Source organism: Pan paniscus, chromosome 5, assembly GCF_029289425.2.
Source record: "Pan paniscus chromosome 5, NHGRI_mPanPan1-v2.0_pri, whole genome shotgun sequence".
NCBI lineage: Eukaryota > Metazoa > Chordata > Mammalia > Primates > Hominidae > Pan > Pan paniscus.
In genome coordinates this window covers 89,953,136-89,972,876 of record NC_073254.2, presented here as the reverse complement: position 1 = coordinate 89,972,876, position 19,741 = coordinate 89,953,136, and the positions used below count along the sequence as shown (strand labels likewise).

Here is a 19,741-nt window from a genome sequence, read left to right as displayed (position 1 = left end):
AGGTGATCAAATTTTTGTTTCTTTCAAATTACACATATAACAATAGTTTCAGAATTCTTTAAGTCCATCTACTATCTGTGGTCATTTTTTTTTCTTATTTCTAGCTTGTCTTTTTTCTATTTTCTGTTTCCTTAATTGAATAATTTAATTCTTTGTGTATTCATTTTCTTAGTCATTTATTAAATCAGGTGTTTGATTTGTTTGTCCCTTCTACAATTTTTAAAATTTTCTGTTTCATTGATTTTAGTGACCATATTTATTAATTCCCCTCTACTATTTTGTTTCAGGGCTATTTATTATTATTATATAAGATAAAAGCATATTTTCATTATTTTTATATTTTCTTCTTTATAATAACCAGATTTGACACTATGTATTTTCACCTTCATTATAGCTTTTGATATGGTCCATATGTTTTATATAAAGTATTTTTCTTGTGCATTGATTTTTATGAATTTTCCTTTTCATTAACTCTTTGGTTCCGGGGTTATTGAGGACTGTTTTCTTCATGTATTGGTTTCTTTATTATTCTTTATATCAAGGAATGAGTCTTAAAAAATGTCTACTTTTCAACTTAAGGTGGGTTTTTTATTTTTTTTGTCCAAAGAATCATAAATTTTTCGAACTGTTCCATGAACGTATAAAAAATTATCTATTGGATAAAATGCAAAACATTATCTCTTTATCTCTGTGTCTGTCTCTCTTTCTCTCTCTTTCTCTCTCTCTATATATGTATGTATATGTATCTATATGTATACGTGTATCTGGCAACAGCTATACTTCAACCTAACTAGAGATATAGCAAAAGTTTCAGGTGCCAGCTCAAATTATACCTGAAATTTCTTACTCCTCTTCTCAGGAATCAGGAGGGAATGATAGCAAGGCCTGCTGTTGACTCACATACTGATCAGTTCACAGAGGTAACACATATAGAATCTCTGGGGATTCTTGTGACAATTTGAGGAGCAAGATCACAGCAAGAGACTGTGTTTCTGGCTAGTAAATTATTGAAATTTAGATCAGTAAAATGTTTTTTTTTTTTTTTCAATATGACCATGGCCATTTATTAGCAGGTAAAGCAAGAAACTTACCACTTATTTCTTGATGATCAAATATTAAATCTTGTTTGATTCATGAAAGAAATGGCTACATTTCATGTTCTTTCTTTTCTTTCTTAATTAAGGACAAAATAAAATATTTGGATTAAGTTGCTTCAGGAACTTAACTAGCAAAATAAACCTAGATAGAGGCCACATCTATTATCCTCCACTGGATTGAAATGTTCAGTTTCTATAAATTGCAAGAATAATAAAAATAGAAAGTTTCAGAAATTCCTGGGAAATGCCAAGCAAAAAGTTTAATTAAATTGTTACCTAAGCCAGCCGGAATCTTTCTTTTTTTTTTTTTAAGTTTATTAGTAGTATACTTTAAGTTTTAGGGTACATGTGCACAACGTGCAGGTTTGTTACATATGTATACATGTGCCATGTTGGTGTGCTGCACCCATTAACTCGTCATTTAGCATCAGGTATATCTCCTAATGCTATCCCTCCCCCCTCCCCCCACCCCACAACAGTCCCCGGTGTGTGATGTTCCCCTCCCTGTGTCCATGTGTTCTCATTGTTCAACTCCCACCTATGAGTGAGAACATATGGTGTTTGGCTTTTTGTCCTTGAGATAGTTTGCTGAGAATGATGGTTTCCAGCTTCATCCATGTCCCTACAAAGGACATGAACTCATCATTTTTTATGGCTGCATAGTATTGCATGGTGTATATGTGCCACATTTTCTTAATCCAGTCTATCATTGTTGGACATTTGGGTTGGTTCTAAGTGTTTGCTATTGTGAATAGTGCCGTAATAAACATACGTGTGCATGTGTCTTTATAGCAGCATGATTTATAATCCTTTGAGTACATACCCAGTAATGGGATGGCTGGGTCAAATGGTATTTCTGGTTCTAGATCCCTGAGGAATCGCCACACTGACTCAAAGGGACATCAGCCTCTAATCCTTTGTCTGGCGGCTTCAGATGGGTCTTCTAGTAAGAGGATTCCCTCAAGCTTTTGGTCAGGTGGTATTCCCTACCAGGGAAGAGTGAGCTAAACATGACATCACCTGAATGCTCAGAGGCATCCTCTTGATGTTATTTCCTGGCAATTGTCTCCCTTGAGTGTTTTGCCTGAAACTATGACTCAGGAATTTTTTAAAAGTCCTTTTGTTTTTTTCTCTGGTGGTCACTGGTTTTCTTTTTGTCACACAAGACACTCCATGTGGTTCCTTAAACATCTCATACTTTGTTCTTACTCTAAACCTTACAATGAACTGTTTCATTTGCCTCTTCCTTGTTCTGGAGAACTCTTACCTATGCTTCAGGACTCACTAAAGAATCTTAATCAAACTCCCCTCCTTCTCCTAGGGAGCGTTATGTACTCACTCCTCTTCCTTCCCACAGGTCCTATACAAAACACCATCAAGCACTTCATATCTACTCTCTGAAAGGATGTTTTGTCTCTTTCATATCTGCTACCCTAGTGCTGAACACAGTATCTGGTAAAAAATGGGTCCTAAATGATCAAATAAATGGATGATTGAATAAACAAATATATTCCAAAACCCAGCATATGTTTCAAAGGGATACAGTATCATATTGGATTATAGTCGGCATCAAACTACTTTGAAAATAAATTGAAGGCCTTTTAATTCACTAATTCTAGATAACCACTCTTGAGACCAAGATAGACGTTAAGATAGGAGAGGACAGATTAAGGGCAGATAACTAAGAGCTCATGGAAATTAGCCACTGAGATGAATCTCTGAGAATCTTGGAGAAGGAAAGGCCTAGACACACTAATGCTTGCTCATTTAAAAAATATACATGAATGATGAGTAAGTTTCATACTGATTTCTAGCAAAATTCTAGATTTAATTATTAAACAAATTGGTTTTAAACTCTTAGTTAAGAATAAGATGATTATCAATAGGCAATACCATGTCAGAAAACAAAAATCATGTGTTATGAGTTTGGTTTATTTAATTCAGTAAGACATTTAATAAAGTTTCTTAGGATATGTTTGATAAATGTTGGTTAAATTTTAGTGAGGTAAATTTATACGCTCACTAAATGAGTTAAATAAATACGCTCATTCTACCTTCATTTCTATTAGGCCATCACCCCTAAAAAGAGAACTCCAGTGGTGTGTCACAGTGCTGTGTTCTGGTCATGTCTTATTCAATATTTATATTAGCTACTCAAGGCCTAGAATTCATATCTACAAAATTCAGGGACCTAGAATTCATGTCTACAGAGCTGATAAAAGGTTACCATTGTAATACCTGCCAGAATCAAAAGTTTAACGTTAACAAACAGAAACACCAGGCTTAAATCACCAGAATAAAGGCAGCATGTATACATGTAAATGCTTACATTTTGACTCAAGAAAACAACCGCCTGACAGTATTATAAACTCTATATATTCTCAGATTCACTCTAGCTCTAAACATGTGTGATTCTAGGCCTAATCTAGCATCACTGTCTCCTTTTATAGGTGAAGACATTGAAATAGCCATGGATAACTTGAGCTGTCCAGGAGCCAGGATGAGGACTCAGCTCCACAAAATCCAAGTGCCTTCATTACATTAAACTGCCTATATGAATGACTGCTCAAAGTGCTATAATAATTCTATCCATGTCTGAGCATTACACTAACAGTACACTGATGAGTTATAACATTACAAGATGAAGGTTATGAGGAAGACAAGGGATCCATAAGCAGTGATCCATGAAGCACAGTGAAACACTTGCTCAAAACTGAGATACTTACATGAAAATGTTCAGGAGAATGCATCTTCATGTTTAGGAGACAGTTTAAGAAGCTGTCTTGGCCGGGTGCGGTGGCTGACGCCTGTAATCCCAGCACTTTGGGAGGCCGAGACAGGCGGATCACGAGGTCAGGAGCTCAGCACCATCCTGGCTAGCATGGTGAAACCCTGTCTCCACTAAAAATACAAAAAAATTAGCCGGGTGTGGTGGCAGGCACCTGTAGTCCCAGCTACTCGGGAGGCTGAGGCAGGAAAATGGCGTGAACTCGGGAGGTGGAGCTTGCAGTGAGCCTAGATCACTCCACTGCACTCCAGCCTGGGCAACAGAGCAAGACTCCATCTCAAAAAAAAAAAAAAGGAAGCTGTCTTAAACTCTCCAAAAGATGGTCAGTCATTCATTTGCAAGAACATATAATCAGAGAAAACACTGGTCTGAAAGATTAGAACTGGGATAAATTAGATTGGTCAAAATAATATGGAACAAATTTTGGCTTAAAATAAAGAACTTAGAATTGTCTGTTATAAACATTAATGATAATGGTGGGCCACCTGTCCAAATCCGGATAAAGGAATAAAGTCAATTTAGATAACTTCCTAACTTTCCACTAACTTAAGGAAGAATCCTTGATTCGCTCTGTGATTACTGGGTGCTATCATGTGCTCCAGCCTTGTAGTTCTTACCAAGACATGAACTGCATGATTCATTTGTACACATAAGTAAACCTTAAGTGGGAGGCAGAATCACTATCAGTGAGTTCCTGGAATACAGCCAGCTGAAGCCATCTGCATTGCCACACTCCTCCCCAGGGCTGGACAAGTGCAGGCAATTAAAATAACATTCCACAAAATGTTTGCCCAAAGCATTATCACTTTACCATTTTGCCTTGAGTTTTGATTACACAAAATGATTAGCAGCAGAAAATGAGGAACAATAAGGAAAAGTGAAAAAAGACAAAGCAAATTGATTGATTTCTGTCTTGTTTCATTGATCCTTTACTGATATTAGAACAGATCATTGATGGGGAGGTTCTTAAAGGAGATTGTAAGGAAATATCAAGGATATCAAGGAAAATAAAAACCAATGATTTTTTTTAAGATATTAGACTAAGAAGCAATAGACCACCATAAGCCTAGACAATAACTTACAAAACAGCTAGTCACTGTACAACATCCACTTGGAACAGCAGCTGCACTAACACCTCTGTTTTCTGTGCAGTGGAATTCTGCTATTTCGGTCTGGTAGGACACACTTGTTCAGCAATTCCTATAGAGTGAATTGCTTTTACATTGATTGTGAAAGAAGTTCACATGCCAGTAGCTTCTGAATAAAAATAACACACCTGTCATGTAATATTTGGTGACATCGAATTAATTATCTTTTTACCATCTGGAATGTACTTCCAAAAAAGAGATTTTTGTTAATAAAGCATATTTATTAATTGAGATTTACTAAAAACAGTTAGAAATTATGGATATTTGATGATTGTATTAAGCAGAAGCAATTGCTTGATTTTTAAATCTATTCTGTTTTTCTTAATTTAAAAAAACACATCTTTTTTTTATACATTAAAAACCCTGTGTGTATAAACCTCATAACAAATGTGAGAGTTGCCTTTACTCAATTTAAACTGAGCTGCATTCAGAAATGCTCAGGGTCAGTCGTGGTGAGGGACTGCCTACGAGATCTATTCCTTGTTTTTGAATACAAAAATATGCGAAAAAATGAAAGAAAGTAACCTGAAGTGGAAATCAGGCTTGATGGGAGGTAAGTCAAACAAATGAAAAAGAAAGCAGTGGGGGTGATGAGATTACTGAGCAGCTGAGGACAAGGAGCCCAGCAGAGAGCAGAGGAAGTGGAGTCTATGGCACAGGCAGATCCTGAGAAAGGAGAAAGGGAAGACCAAAAGCTAAGAGTAGAAACCTGAGGCAGCTCCAGAGCCTGGAGTGAAGAAATAGGATAAATGGAGTAAAGGTCAAAATAAAAGCAAAATGTAGGCACATTGTAAAACCACCCTTTTATACCCAGCACTGACTAAGGAGAAACTACTAAAAGTCAAGTTGCCTTAATCATTACATAAATGAGGATCATGGTTTTTCTATTTATTCTTTCTTATGTGACCCCAAACTTTCATATTTATTTGTACTTAAATTACATAAAATATTGAGTGAATAAATTTCCTTAACAAAACTAACCTAGGTTGACTACAGTCAACAGCCCAAAATTCCACTGTAATTGGAAAGTAAAATTATGATACAGGAGCCAGTAGACAACCTTTAACATTACTACTAAATTCAAAAGACATTGCAATATCTGGTATTAAAAGAACTGTATTTTATTTTATAGAATTATGAGCTAAATAGTGCCTGCCAAAAGGCAATGTGATTCACAAATAATAAAAATAGGAAATATACTAGGTTAAACAATATTTCCTGTGTAAATTTTAGCATACTATTAAATATATTAATGTTTTATATATTGTCTTTTTAAACACAATTCTAAGGGCCATACATGTAAAATTAATTTTTATCCCTCGCTATATCTCACAAATTCAATAGTAGGAGTCTGAAAAAAATAGGGTTAATACTGAATTGAATGCATCAAGATAATAATTATTAAATACTTCCGGAGGCTGAAAAGAAACACTACTTAACTTTCTCTATACTACTTCCCCACAGTAAAGAATGAATTAATTGAATACTTTTATGTGCTAGGCATTCAACTAGGTGTTAGAGATAAAAACGTACACAGACAGACATGGTCTTTGCTTTCTTGAAGCTTCTACTCTATTGGAGAAAGAAAAACAGACAAACAAAATCCTCATGCCAGTATATTTATAATTATAAATTGTGGTAAATGCTATACAGGTGCAGTATAGTGCTAAAGGTACAATGGGAAATTATAACAGAAGGAGCAGATTTTGATTGGAGAGTCAAGGAAGCCTCCAAGAAAATGACTTTTAAGATGTGCTAAGTGGATAGAGGGAAGCTAAATGAAGGGGAAAATATTCAAAGCAGTGGGGACACTGATGGACAACTGTGAGTCAGGAGAGCGCCTGGCACATTCAAGTAACTGAAAGAAGGTCAGTGTGGCTGGAATAGAAACAGAAAAGGGGAATGTGGGAAGAGATGAGTTCTGAGAAGCACATCTACGTCCAACTTTGCAGGACCTTGTCGGATTCAGGATTTTAACCTAATGGGAAACAACTAAAATGTTTTTAAAATGGAAGCCACATGAATAGTTTTGTAAAGATGCATCTAACCATAATTTGGAAAATGAATGAGAAAGAGTGAGAACAGGGAGATTAACTAGGAGGTGACTAATGATTACGGTTTGGTGACACTGGGGTAGATGGAGAGAAATAGACAGATTTAAACTATAATTTGGAAGTAAAATTGACATTGGTCAGAAATTCCAGAATATTGTTAAATAATAGCAGTTACACCTTTGTCTTAGTCTTGATTTTAATGGGAATTCCTTAAAAATGATGGCCTAAGTCTGACATTTCTTAGGAAGTATAAAATGTTTGGAATTCTCTGTATTAGTGAACTAGTCCGTGTTTTTTTTTCTGGGGTCCTAACTTGTTCAAGAATATTTCCTGCCAAGGACCTTATGATTGCTTTGGATTTTGGAATCAAGTCTTCTTCTTAAATGACCGACACCCTCTCCAGCTACTGTCCTATGGCTGTTGTCCTCTTCACAGCTAGTTCTTATGAGGGTTTTTCTGCATGGCCTCTTTATCGGTCACCTGTAATTTAACTCTTCAGCAAACTCCAACCTGGCTTCTACTCTCTATTCCATCAAAATTATTTTGCTAAAGTCACCAGTGACACAAATAAGAAAACACATTTAACAGATGTTCTTAAATTTCTAACAACAAGGGAATGCTCAAATAAAATATTACATATCTATATAGTGAAATATTATGCAATCATTAAAATAATACTTTAAAAGACTAATGTTCATAAAATATTATAGCCCTTTATAGTTATTCTCCTCTTTTTTCTCTCTCTTTCTCTCTCTCTCTGGACATTTTACTTTTTCTATAACTACTAGCAAGTGATGCAACAACAGAGGGTTAAACATATTTCACATAAATTAGAGTTATTCACGAGCACTGTAAGGAATTAGGAAAATAATACACAATCTGTAATGACTAGCATTAAGCCTCTGGCTTGGCTGTGGGATTACCACCACTCTTTCCCAATTGCCTGCTACCATGGATAATTGAAAGTTGGCATGGTTACTCCCATACCAATTATCATTGGCCACAGATAAATTGCTATGATTTTTAAAATCATAGTTATTATTTTGCTCCATCTGTTCTCTTTATTTTTTAAGTCAGCTGTCAAATCAAACAAGTAAGTCCTTCCTAAAAATTGTAGAAGTTTAGTTTACATGTTACTAGGGTAAAGGAAACAATTGTATAACACGCTGATGTTCAGTAGAACTCTGCAAGGTGAACCAAGACAGAATTCACGGGAAGTAAGGTAACATGTAGACAGTTGCTTTAGAGTGATGAAGGGAAAGTGCTATATTTATAATAACAGTATTTAACATACTTGCATTAGTTTTAAATAATAGGCATAATCACCAAGAAGCTTTAATCATGAAATCCTAAAAAAAAATTTCAACTTTGACTTGTTTTTTCCATTTATTCTTGTATCAGTTTTAGTTTAGATAAAGTTAATAAGTACATTTTGCTATGTAAAAGTACAAAACCATTCCTTGGTTTAATTATTTGATATATTGTGTTTCTTTTTTCCCATTTTAATTAAGATTTTTAAAATAATATTTTCCTATTACATATAAAGTATTTCTACCATTTCAAATTCAAAATATGTTTTGACACAGTCTGCAAGTCCCACTATATAAACCTAACTTTAAGAATTATATTTTAGGCCATGGGAGAAGGAAAAAAATGAAGTAAAGTTGATAAATCTGTTTAATCTTTCTACTCTACTGTTAATTTAAAATAAAATTTTATATCATTTGTGTTAGATTTATTATAAAATGGCCCCTTTTTTCACCCCTCCATATATTTACACCCTAGGCAATGTGTCCGTGCAGCTTCTCTCATCAAGAGGTGGAATCTATTTTCCTACTCCTTGAATCTAGGCTGGGTTTGAGACTGGCTTTGGCCAATAGAATATGGTGGTGATGGAGGTGGGGGCAAGCTAGTTCTGAGCAAGGAGGCTAAAGAGGCTTTATATGCTTCTGCTTCCTGTTTTTGGATTCCTGCCTTCACCTTGAGGACAAGTCCAGGATAACTGTTGGAAGATGAGAGATCATCTGGAGTGGAGACATGTTGTCTAGCAGAGGCCAAACTAGCCCAGCCACCCTCAGCCAACCTGGCAACTGAGAAGAGGTACACACTCTTGCCCCAGAATCTGCTGGGGATTGGTTCCAGGACCCCTGCTGATAACAAAGCCCATGGATGCTCAAGTCCCTTATAAAAAAGGAAGTAGTATTTGCATATATCCTCCCATACACTTTAAATAATCTCTAGTTTACTTATAATACCTAACACAATGTAAATGCTATGTAAATAGTTGTTAGATTATATTGTTTTTTATTTGTATTATTTGTTATTGTTGTATTGTTATTTTTAATTTTTATTTCTCAATATTTATTTTTGATTCATGGTTGGGTGAATCCACAGACGCATAGTCCCTGGATGCACAACCTGCCGATAACACAGGCGAATTGTATGAATGAATGTAGATAAGATCAACTAAGACAAAAAAAAATCACTGAGCTAAGCCTAGTGTAAATTTCTAAACCATATAATCACAAGCTAAATAAATGAACATTTTAAGTCACTACGTTTTGGGGTGATTTGTCACATATCAGTAGCTAACTACTATAGCCTCCTGTCTTTTATTTACTTATTCACAAGAAAAATTAGGAATTAATATTACACAAATAAAGATATATAATAATTCTGTCAAATAAATTTTTGTCAAAATATTAAGATTTTATATTACTTTTGTATATTGGCTGCTGAGGATATTAACATTTATTGAACATCTTTTATTCACCAGCACTCATTTAATTCCTGCAATCATTCTGTGAAGTAGAAATTAACTTTATTTTATAAAAGAGGAAACTATGATAAAGAAAGCTAGGAACATATCCAAGTTCACACAGCTGCCATTACAGAGCTGGACTGGAACACAGAACACAAAAATATGTGTATCCATTTATTTTACGATATGTCACCATCACTTTCAAAACAAACATCAAGTCTAGGCTCTTTCGGGAGTGGTACTCCAGAAACTAAGAATGTTGGTTCCTTGTTGAGTGATCTAGATGCTGCCCCAGAATGTCCTGAATAATGGTTTACGTATATTATATAAACATCCTTATTTGGGCTTTTTCTCACTCAATACCAAATTTTAAGTGGCCCAAAGTCACAACCACTCATTCAAATTCTCATGTCCTGCATGTAATTATCATAACAATTGAATGAGAAATTGACAAAAGTAAAAAGATTTTTCAGGGTAAAAATCCTGATTTATTTAAAGCCATAACTGTTGTTTCTAGTAGCAAATGATCACTATTGATTTTCTGAGTTACTATAATTTCATGATATTTAATGCTAGAAGTCAATATTTTAGAAAGTTGCTTGCAGGTGACATTATTTATTTGTGGTACTACTATAAAAATAGTCTGATTATCTAATTTCTGCTGTTATAAGTTAAACATAAAAGTTAAATCTATCTATCTGAAATAAATGAACAAAATGCTACCAAATAAATTATCCAACAAGCTTATGAGCCTAGGACTATATGAGACATATCATAATTGCTGATATATTTTTAATGCTGAAAACAAAAAAGCAACAGAATAACAAGAATGAATTCACTGCTGCTGTTTTTAATATTCATTTGGTGAGAAAACAATATCAATGATTAACCTATGAAATAGATAAGTGAAGACATTTTCTATTAATCATTTTCCATTCCCCCATCACATCTTCAAAAGTAACCACTGAAGGCAAAAGGTGGCATATAAAATTAGTGCTAATAAAATCAATACTAATACAATCAGCACCAAGCCTAAATATATTCTATTTTAGGCTGGCTTACAAAAATTTGAATTATGTCATCTGAAAATTAGCTGATGTTGACTGGTGATAAAAGAAATACAAATGTTTTGATGCATGACTTTATTATAAATAACCCCAGATAGTTTGGGGGTAGCAAAGTATATGTGTACTTTACGCTACGTTATAGTAGACATTTAAATAATTGTATTCATTTGAATATTATATTTTGTACGGAATTTTATAACAATATAGAGTTCAATAAATCAACTAAGAATACGGGTCTATGGAATGTTTTTCCAGTGGATTCTGTCTGGTAAAAAATATTTGCAACCACTATAAAACCAGAGTAATAAATATTTAAACACAGTTTTCTAATTTAAATACATATCTCATATGGCATTTTAGGACCTAGATTATATTTTGGTAAGAAGAAGACAATAAAAAAATCACAAGTCACTGGAAATTTACAACTAGTTTTCCAACAATGGTTTTAAGAGATGAGTTAAAGCAGGGACCATATGAACTTGTTAGTTTTGTGTTTGCATTTATTGTTATTAGTATAACCCAGAATGGAAGAAAAGATCAGCAATAAAGATTATCAAAGTAGATAATGCCCAGAAGCCTAAACAAGAGAAAGCAAGAACTTGCTCAACCATGGACTCTCACAGCTGCAGAATATGCCACATGTTTGATGCTCTCCACCTCTCCTTCAGTCTTATGATTCACGAAGAAGTGCTCATTTGATTGTTTTTTTCTTTCATCAAACTTAAGAGGCCCTCAAGAGACCAGAAAACTTTCATTTCCCAAATGGAAAATTTCCACACCAGCAGAAGCATCTTAGATCCAGGTAAGAATCTGCCACCATATATGCCCAAGTTAAACATCACTATTCAGTGAACCAAATCGACTACATTTTAGGTAATAAATCAAGAAAAGTAAGGTATAAGTAGCAGTTGCCACTGGATGTTTCTCGTAATCAAATGATATTTAGCAATAGGTTCTGCAGTTAAGTTTAATTTTGAGAAAATTAGTTCTCAAACTTCAAGTTAGAACTTGAGTGACAACATAAAATAATCATCATTTTAAAAGCAAACTAAATTACATGATTTGAAGCAATTACTTAAAAATATTGAATGGTATAATGAGGCAGATGTTTACATTTCATTGTCTATTTGCTGCTTCTTTTCATAAATGTAACCAAGTAATATTTCTACCTTCACAAGGACATAAAGTAAAAACTTGAGCTCAGGGTTAAGGAGTGAAGAGCACGTGAATGAATCCTTGCTAAATGGCCTTTTTCTTTTTTTTTTTATATTTTTTTAGTATTTATTGATCATTCTTGGGTGTTTCTCAGAGAGGGGGATTTGGCAGGGTCATAGGACAATAGTGGAGGGAAGGTCAGCAGATAAACATGTGAACAAAGGTCTCTGGTTTTCCTAGGCAGAGGGCCCTGCCGCCTTCCACAGTGTTTGTGTCCCTGGGTACTTGAGATTAGGGAGTGGTGATGACTCTTAACGAGCATGCTGCCTTCAAGCATCTGTTTAACAAAGCACATCTTCCACCGCCCTTAATCCATTTAACCCTTAGTGGACACAGCACATGTTTCAGAGAGCACGGGGTTGGGGGTAAGGTTATAATTAACAGCATCCCAAGGCAGAAGAATTTTTCTTAGTACAGAACAAAATGGAGTCTCCTATGTTTACTTCTTTCTACACAGACACAGCAACAATCTGATCTCTCTTTCTTTTCCCTACATTTCCCCCTTTTCTATTCCACAAAACCGCCATCGTCAGCATGGCCCGTTCTCAATGAGCTGTTGGGTACACCTCCCAGACGGGGTGGCGGCCGGGCAGAGGGGCTCCTCACTTCCCAGACGGGGCGGCCGGGCAGAGGTGCCCCCCACCTCCCGCACGGGGCGGCTGGCCGGGCGGGGGCTGCCCCCCACCTCCCGGACGGCTTCTAATGTAATGTAAGAGCTTAGTTCATGCATTTACATTTGGTTACGTAACAAGAGTTTGATGAAATCATTGCTGGGAAGGCTGACAGATAGTATGGGGATAACTGTTATCTGAGGATTGAACTCTGTATTTTGTTTGTAGTAGCAGCCTGCACTATAATAATAGTACTGAAGGAATCTAAGGAAAATCCCCAGAAGACCACTCCTATATATAGAGAGAAGCCAAAATACAACTCTCAGCTGTGGAGAGGGTCCTTCATCCCTCCTGCCTCATGAGCTATGCTGTTGGAGAGCCCAAGGATCCTTGGGTGATACACACCTAACTTTGCCAGCTAGGGATGGTGAAGTGGGATGGGGTCACTCCTATAGGTCTACATGATAAACCACAGCATGGTAAACCTGCAAATAGCTGTCATCTGAGAGAGTCATGTCAGCACCAACAACCTTTCTGAGAGAACTTACTACCCCTTAAAATAACTTTCACTTCAGGACTAATTTGGCTGAATTGTGTTTGTTCAGGAATGTATGAGGCTCTGCCCTGTTGTTACAAGTTTCTATAGATTGAGAAATATACTTTAAATGAGGTCCTTTATACTTGTTCTAGTGCCACAGGTTTTTCTCAGGACTAAGGAGAGAGTGTTCAACTCTTTGAGGAGCTACTTTGTCAGTCTAGTGAGTTCGGTTGGCTTGAAGGCTAGTTTTTTTAGCCATAATGGGAAGAAGCAGATTCCGCCACTTGGTTTCCACTGCATTATAGAAATGTCACCTGAAAATATCACATAGTATTTTACCTTTTGCAGTTGATGTAATTTTTATATTTTGACTGTAACTATGTGTTTCTGGAAGATATGACATCTCTGACCAATAACAATGTCCTGAATTGTATTTTGCAACTGGTGACTTGTCACTCAAACAGTCAAATTAAACACAGTAAAGGCCACAGTAGGGTAATTAAAGAAGAAAGTGGGTTTTTAAAAAATGATTATATACTCAGTTTTCCACAAAAAATTAAAGTCCAAGGTAGATTGACTTTGTTCAGAAAATAAATTATGTTGTGAGTAATCCATGCTGTTGTCACACCAATGTGAATGTTTCATAGACTTTTCTTGTTTAATCTAGAAATAAAGTGAACTACAAGACCTCAATTATTTATCTCATGAAAAAATACATGTGGTTCTGGGTCAGAATATGTAGCATGCTAACATTGAAAAAACTCAAAAATTTAATATACAGTAAATAATAAAGCAGAACATCATTTTTACTTGGTTGGTATAATGTAATTACTTTTGCACCAATCAAAGTAACATAACGGTTATTACATGAATCTTATATCTGACTATAAATCATCTAAATTGGGATTCTCATTCAAGGTACATATTGTCTTTTCTGTTTGATGCTTTATTTTTTTCTAATATATTTAAATCATTCTACAAACATATTTCTACCTTGTGAAATTGACTATTTGAATGCAACAGTTAGTAGATATGTGGAACCAGAAGGAAAATCCTGGAAGCCAAATACAGTGAATGGTTTTCTAATGTCTTATAACCTGTGAGAATCTATTTATTATTGAGCTATACCAGCTATGTATATAAACTATCAAAACAACTACTAAGACTTTAGTGTATTGGTGACTTTAAATTACAGAGAATATATCTGTTCAGGCTTATTCACTACTTATTCCTACAGGTAAAATCCCACTTAATAAATCAGGAATATGTATAAATAAAGCATTTATTTAAAGACATGGCCTTCCAAATGGCTGTTATTCTAAAGCAAAAATGTTCAAGGGATTTCTAAGAAAAGATATTCACCTTAAAAATAGTCATCATTTAATGAAACGATCTCCAAAAGTATGGTTATTATAAGGTCATTCTTTTTTCTTTCTGAGTTCTGTGAGGAAAAGTAATTATCATGTACTTTGTAACATGTGTAATTTGTCTTCTAATTATAATAGATGCTCATTCTCTCTATAAATACTTATTGAAAAAGCAAATAACTGATCACTGGCAAGAAAGCGAAATACAGGCAAGACTGTCCAATTTGAGATTATTCTCCTTTCTAGCTCTCCTGGCCATCCAATTCCATACATACATTTGATGTACACAAGAGTTATTAAACAAAAGAATGGTACTGTTTTTGTTTTATTTAAAAACAAAACGAGATTTTTGAAATGAAAAAGGATTCAAATGATTATCTGAAGGAAAATTTTGGATGACCAAGCATTCTATTCTCTGTACTTTCAATAGAAAGTTGTAAATTTGTAAAACAATGATTGCTTAAGTATTTTCATTATCAAATGACTTTCAGTAGTTGTTTATTATAATAAAACACTCTATTAACATGTAAAATTAAGCACCCAGAATTTAGTTTTGTAAGAAGGTGACTTTAAATGACAGCACTTAGATTAGTGGGCTGGCATCTGCCATTGGTCTCTCATGATCCACTGTCCACCCTTATACACCTGCTCTGAACTTTGGGAGGCTGAGCCTTATAGGTTTCCTCCATTCTCACTGGCTCTCAATTTGGTTTGGCTGGTGGGGGCTAGTAGGAGAGCTGAGGGCTAGAGGATAGTGGGATGGAGGTGTTTATTGCCCTGATTTCCCCTTTATGTGCTTATCTTGGGCTGACTGCTACCCTCAGCTCCTGTCTCCAGCCTTTGCCACACTCTTTTCTCTGCCTCTGGGTCTGGTAATTATGTGGGGTTTAAGGAGTCTGCTGTAACCTGACCTGGGATACTGCACAATCCCTGTGGTTTTCTTATACCTTGTCCGTACTTTTTAAACCATGCCTTTATTAAACTCTTTGAGATTATTCAAGTTTTAGTATGCCAAGTCTTTTCTGTGGGATCCTGACTTTTACAGTTAGTTGTTCTTATTTACTCCTTCAGGAAAAAAATTCCACTGATAAACCAGGTGTACATAAAAACAAACATTTATTTAAATAATTGGATACTTAGTGAGTGAATGATTTCATAATATAAAAATATAATGCTTTATAAATGTTTAAATCATTTCCATGTCAATGAAACAAATTTAACTAGAAATATCTAACTATTAATGCCATCCAAATAAGTTTTGAAAGATTTCTGGCAATCATTAATGTATTTATTCTACCTCAATGGAAGCAAATATTTTAGTTATGTCTATAAAATTATTGAATTCCTTATAGGGAATGCACAAAACAAGTTAAATATTCTATTTCAAAACATTTTCAAGAATAATTTCTTTTTACAGAAGTGAATGTAAAAAGAGATATTTACCTTTTCACCAGTTTCTCCTTTGCTGCCTTCAAAACCTTGCTCTCCCTGTAGAAGAGGAATATGATGTGTATAGTAATAAAAATGATACTTATAACACATGCAATTTTTACAATAAAAATTATGTTTCAAACAATGAAAAATCAGTAATTGTAAATAACCATTTCTAACATGTAAGCTCTAAACCAATATTGTTACATAAGATTTAAATATTTCTAAATACTAAAGGAACAATTTTCTAGGGTGTAAGTTACAGCTTCACCACTTTCAAGGCAATTTAATCTTGATAAGCCTGAATTTTCTCAGGTATAAAATAAGTATGATAATACTATCTTCCTCAATGGTTTGTTTTGAGAGTTTGATTCATCCTCATAGTTCCTGGCAAAGACTAAGTTAGCCATTCTTCTTATAATTACTATTTATTTACTAGATTCAGTGGAAACAGCCTTCTTAGAAAGCTGACTTCTATGGCATACCATTCTGATAAGTGTCTTACGATGAATGAGTTCAGGTTTGAACCCTTGGGTTCTGGCTCTACCTTCGACACCAGTGCTATGCTTCTTCTTGTCCACTATGCTGGCTCAGTCACAGAAAGAAGATTGGTGGTTGGAGGGCTGCTGGCTCTCAATCACCATATTTATACTAAAAGGTGTACATCTCCCTTTCTTCATCTACACCCTCTCTGATCTGACAAGCTTATTTCCCCCCTTAACTGATGTTTCATTCATACACTCAACAAAAGTTGATAGAGTGCCTCCTACATGTCAGGCACTCATGACAACATAGCTAGCAAGTGAATGCTGGGAACAGGTCATGTGCATCTCTCCACCCATGGAGGGCCTGGAGCATAAGAAGCATTCAGCAAGCATTTCCTGAGTGCACAGAGACAGGAGATAGAGGGTTTCTGATCTCTAGAATTTTTTCTGTAATGCCTCAACAAGGTGACCCTTGGTACATAAAATTTATACTAATTATATGAAAGGGAATGCCAGCTTTTAACTATATAGAAACATGCATGCATGTATACATACATATTTAGTTTGTGAGTATGTTTTTTATATATATATACCCACATAATTGCATATATGTTTATGATTATATAATTAAATAGTATACATAATTAGATAATATAATTAGATGATTAAATAATATATGTGTGTGTTACATGCATGTAATTAAATAATTATTTTTGTTTCATCTACCCTCTAAAAGTTACCAGGAAAGAATATATGTCAGTTGTTAGGTATTGTTTTTCACCACTGAATGCATGGTCTATATTTTTTTCTACCATTTTTCCTAAAATATAGACTTTAACTTGATCTGTTAATTCAAGTTGACATTGAAGCTGCTAAACGCCTCCAGTACATCAGCCACAATGTCAGCATGATGCAGCCACCACAAACAGCTGCTGGAAAGTCCAAAACTATTTCCCAGCAGATAAATCTGCACATCCCTTGGCTTGCAACTCGACTCGCAGACGCAGCACATGCTGTATGAATGGGTTTTGTCTAGAGCTGCTGTGAAGAAATTCAGAAGCTTGCCGTTTCATTGCTGCCAGTTCAATCTTATTATCTTTATTGGGCCAAGTAAATAAATTCTTTAACACAATCTGTAACTATAAATAAGTGCATATCTTTTTAAAAGATATTTTCAGCTATAGAGAAAAACCTACATGCATAGTAACTTCTGACATGTTGTTGCCAAAACCAGTAAAACATCTCCAGAGCACAGAAATGATATGCTTGGCTTTGGTGGGCATCTAATATTACATCAATAATGCTCTCTCCTGCGGCGGGATTATCTGGATGGTATCATGACAGCTGGCCCCACCTGAAGTGGCTCCCCGTCCCTCCAAGAAACTGGAATATAATGGTCTCTGTGTTTTTAGTAATGCTTGTCACAGATAACCATGCTTCTTCCCAGAAGAAGAAAGCAGCCCTGGCCGGGTGTGGTGGCTCACGCCTGTAATCCCAGCACTTTGGGAGGCCGAGGCGGGTGGATCACGAGGTCAGAAGATTGAGACCATCCTGGCTAACATGGTGAAACCCCATCTCTACTAAAAAAATACAAAAAAAATTAGCCGGCTGTGGTGGCGGGCACCTGTAGTCCCAGCTCCTCGGGAGGCTGAGGCAGGAGAATGGCGTGAACGGAGGCAGAGCTTGCAGTGAGCCAAGATCGCGCCACTGCACTCCAGCCTGGGAGACAGAGCGAGACTCCGTCTCAAAAAAAAAAAAAAAAAGTGGGGGCACAAAGGAAGTTCACCTTGTTAAAGAGAAAGATACTAGGCACAGGAAGAGGCAGCCTGGCCCATGCAAAACTCCTTGCTTATTAGGAATCCCTTGTTCTGAAAGAAAAATATTTTTGAAGAGGTAGTTGTCTACAGCATCTTTGTAATATATAATATTTTATGTCATTCTAACTATTATGTTTAGCTCTATCTGGGATATACAAAAAAGAAGATAAGCAAGAGGTAACAAAACCAGTCAAAGGAAGTACAGTTTGTTCTATTTTACATTTTAGACTCTGACTAATAAAAGCAGAAACGTTTCCAGAGCAGCTATCACGGACCCCAGAAAGCACTACTACCATTTAGTTCTTTGGAGAAGCATGTTACTAAAGCTCTGTGATAAAGCTTCCTCCTAGAATGGTCCCTTCAAGAGGGGATTGCTTCCACAAGTTCTCTTTGAAAAGACATCCATAGCTTTCTAAAAGTCTTTGAGTGAATTCAGCTTAATCAAATACAATTTCAGAATATTATGTGCAAATTTATTTTTAACACGTTAAAATTCTTAACTCAGATGAAACATTCAAGAACTCTTTACCTTTTGACCAGGGAATCCTGGAGCACCATGTAAACCATTTTCACCCTAAAAGAAGTACACAGAATAATGTTTATGATCCATAAAGATATATGAATATAGACGTTTTTGTGGTCTTTAACAAATAGCTCTAGTGTTGTGGGGAAAGGTAGCCTAATACTGAATATCTATCATGCATAGGGACTTTCCATCTGTTCCTTATTTCTCAAATCCAGGACTGTCACCTCAATTTTTAAAATAGGGAAATGGAGGCTCCGAGAGGTTTGGTAACATGTCAAAGGTCACCTAACTAGTAACTTACCTGATTGGGACTGAGGTCTCCTACAGCCTATGTTTTTCCACATGTTATTTAGTATCTCATTTCATTTTCTCTCTTTGAAACTTCTGGGAATAATATTGAAGTCTGACATCGTGCTTTCTATGGGCCAGGCACTGCTGTTTTGACAACAAAACTATCAGGCAGATAATACTGCCTCAATGAACTTCTTACAGGTCATTGCACAGTAATAGGTGGTAGACTTGGAATTTGAGCCCAAACACTTCAACTCTGCATACCTAGATGCCTTCCTACACTGTCTTTGGAAAAAGATTTAATTCTGGCTTTAAGTGACTTCTTGCCTAAAATCGGAATTTTTTCTCACTATATATATTATATATATGTGTGTGTGTGTGTGTATTCTTATATATGTACAAGCATGTTTACTTTATTACCCATATCTGGTGATTGCCATTAGATCAATTTTGAATACATACCCAATGCCATTTAATATAAAGCAATTACTTGGAAGACTTTTTGGTTCTTCCTGTTCATCTGGTTTCTGTCTTGGGTAAAAAGA

General features: G+C 35.5%; 1 protein-coding gene across 1 annotated transcript in view; it reads right to left on the bottom strand.

The window, feature by feature from the left end:
- The window catches only part of COL19A1 (collagen type XIX alpha 1 chain), a 342,117-nt gene that overhangs the window by 230,529 nt on the left and 91,847 nt on the right, over positions 1-19,741 (bottom strand). Inside the window, exons 11-12 of the mRNA XM_055113849.2 lie at positions 18,909-18,953; positions 16,090-16,134 (exon numbers count right to left, since the gene is read on the bottom strand). Coding sequence (XP_054969824.1) covers positions 16,090-16,134; positions 18,909-18,953 — 90 coding nt within the window. The remainder of the gene's footprint in view (positions 1-16,089; positions 16,135-18,908; positions 18,954-19,741) is intronic.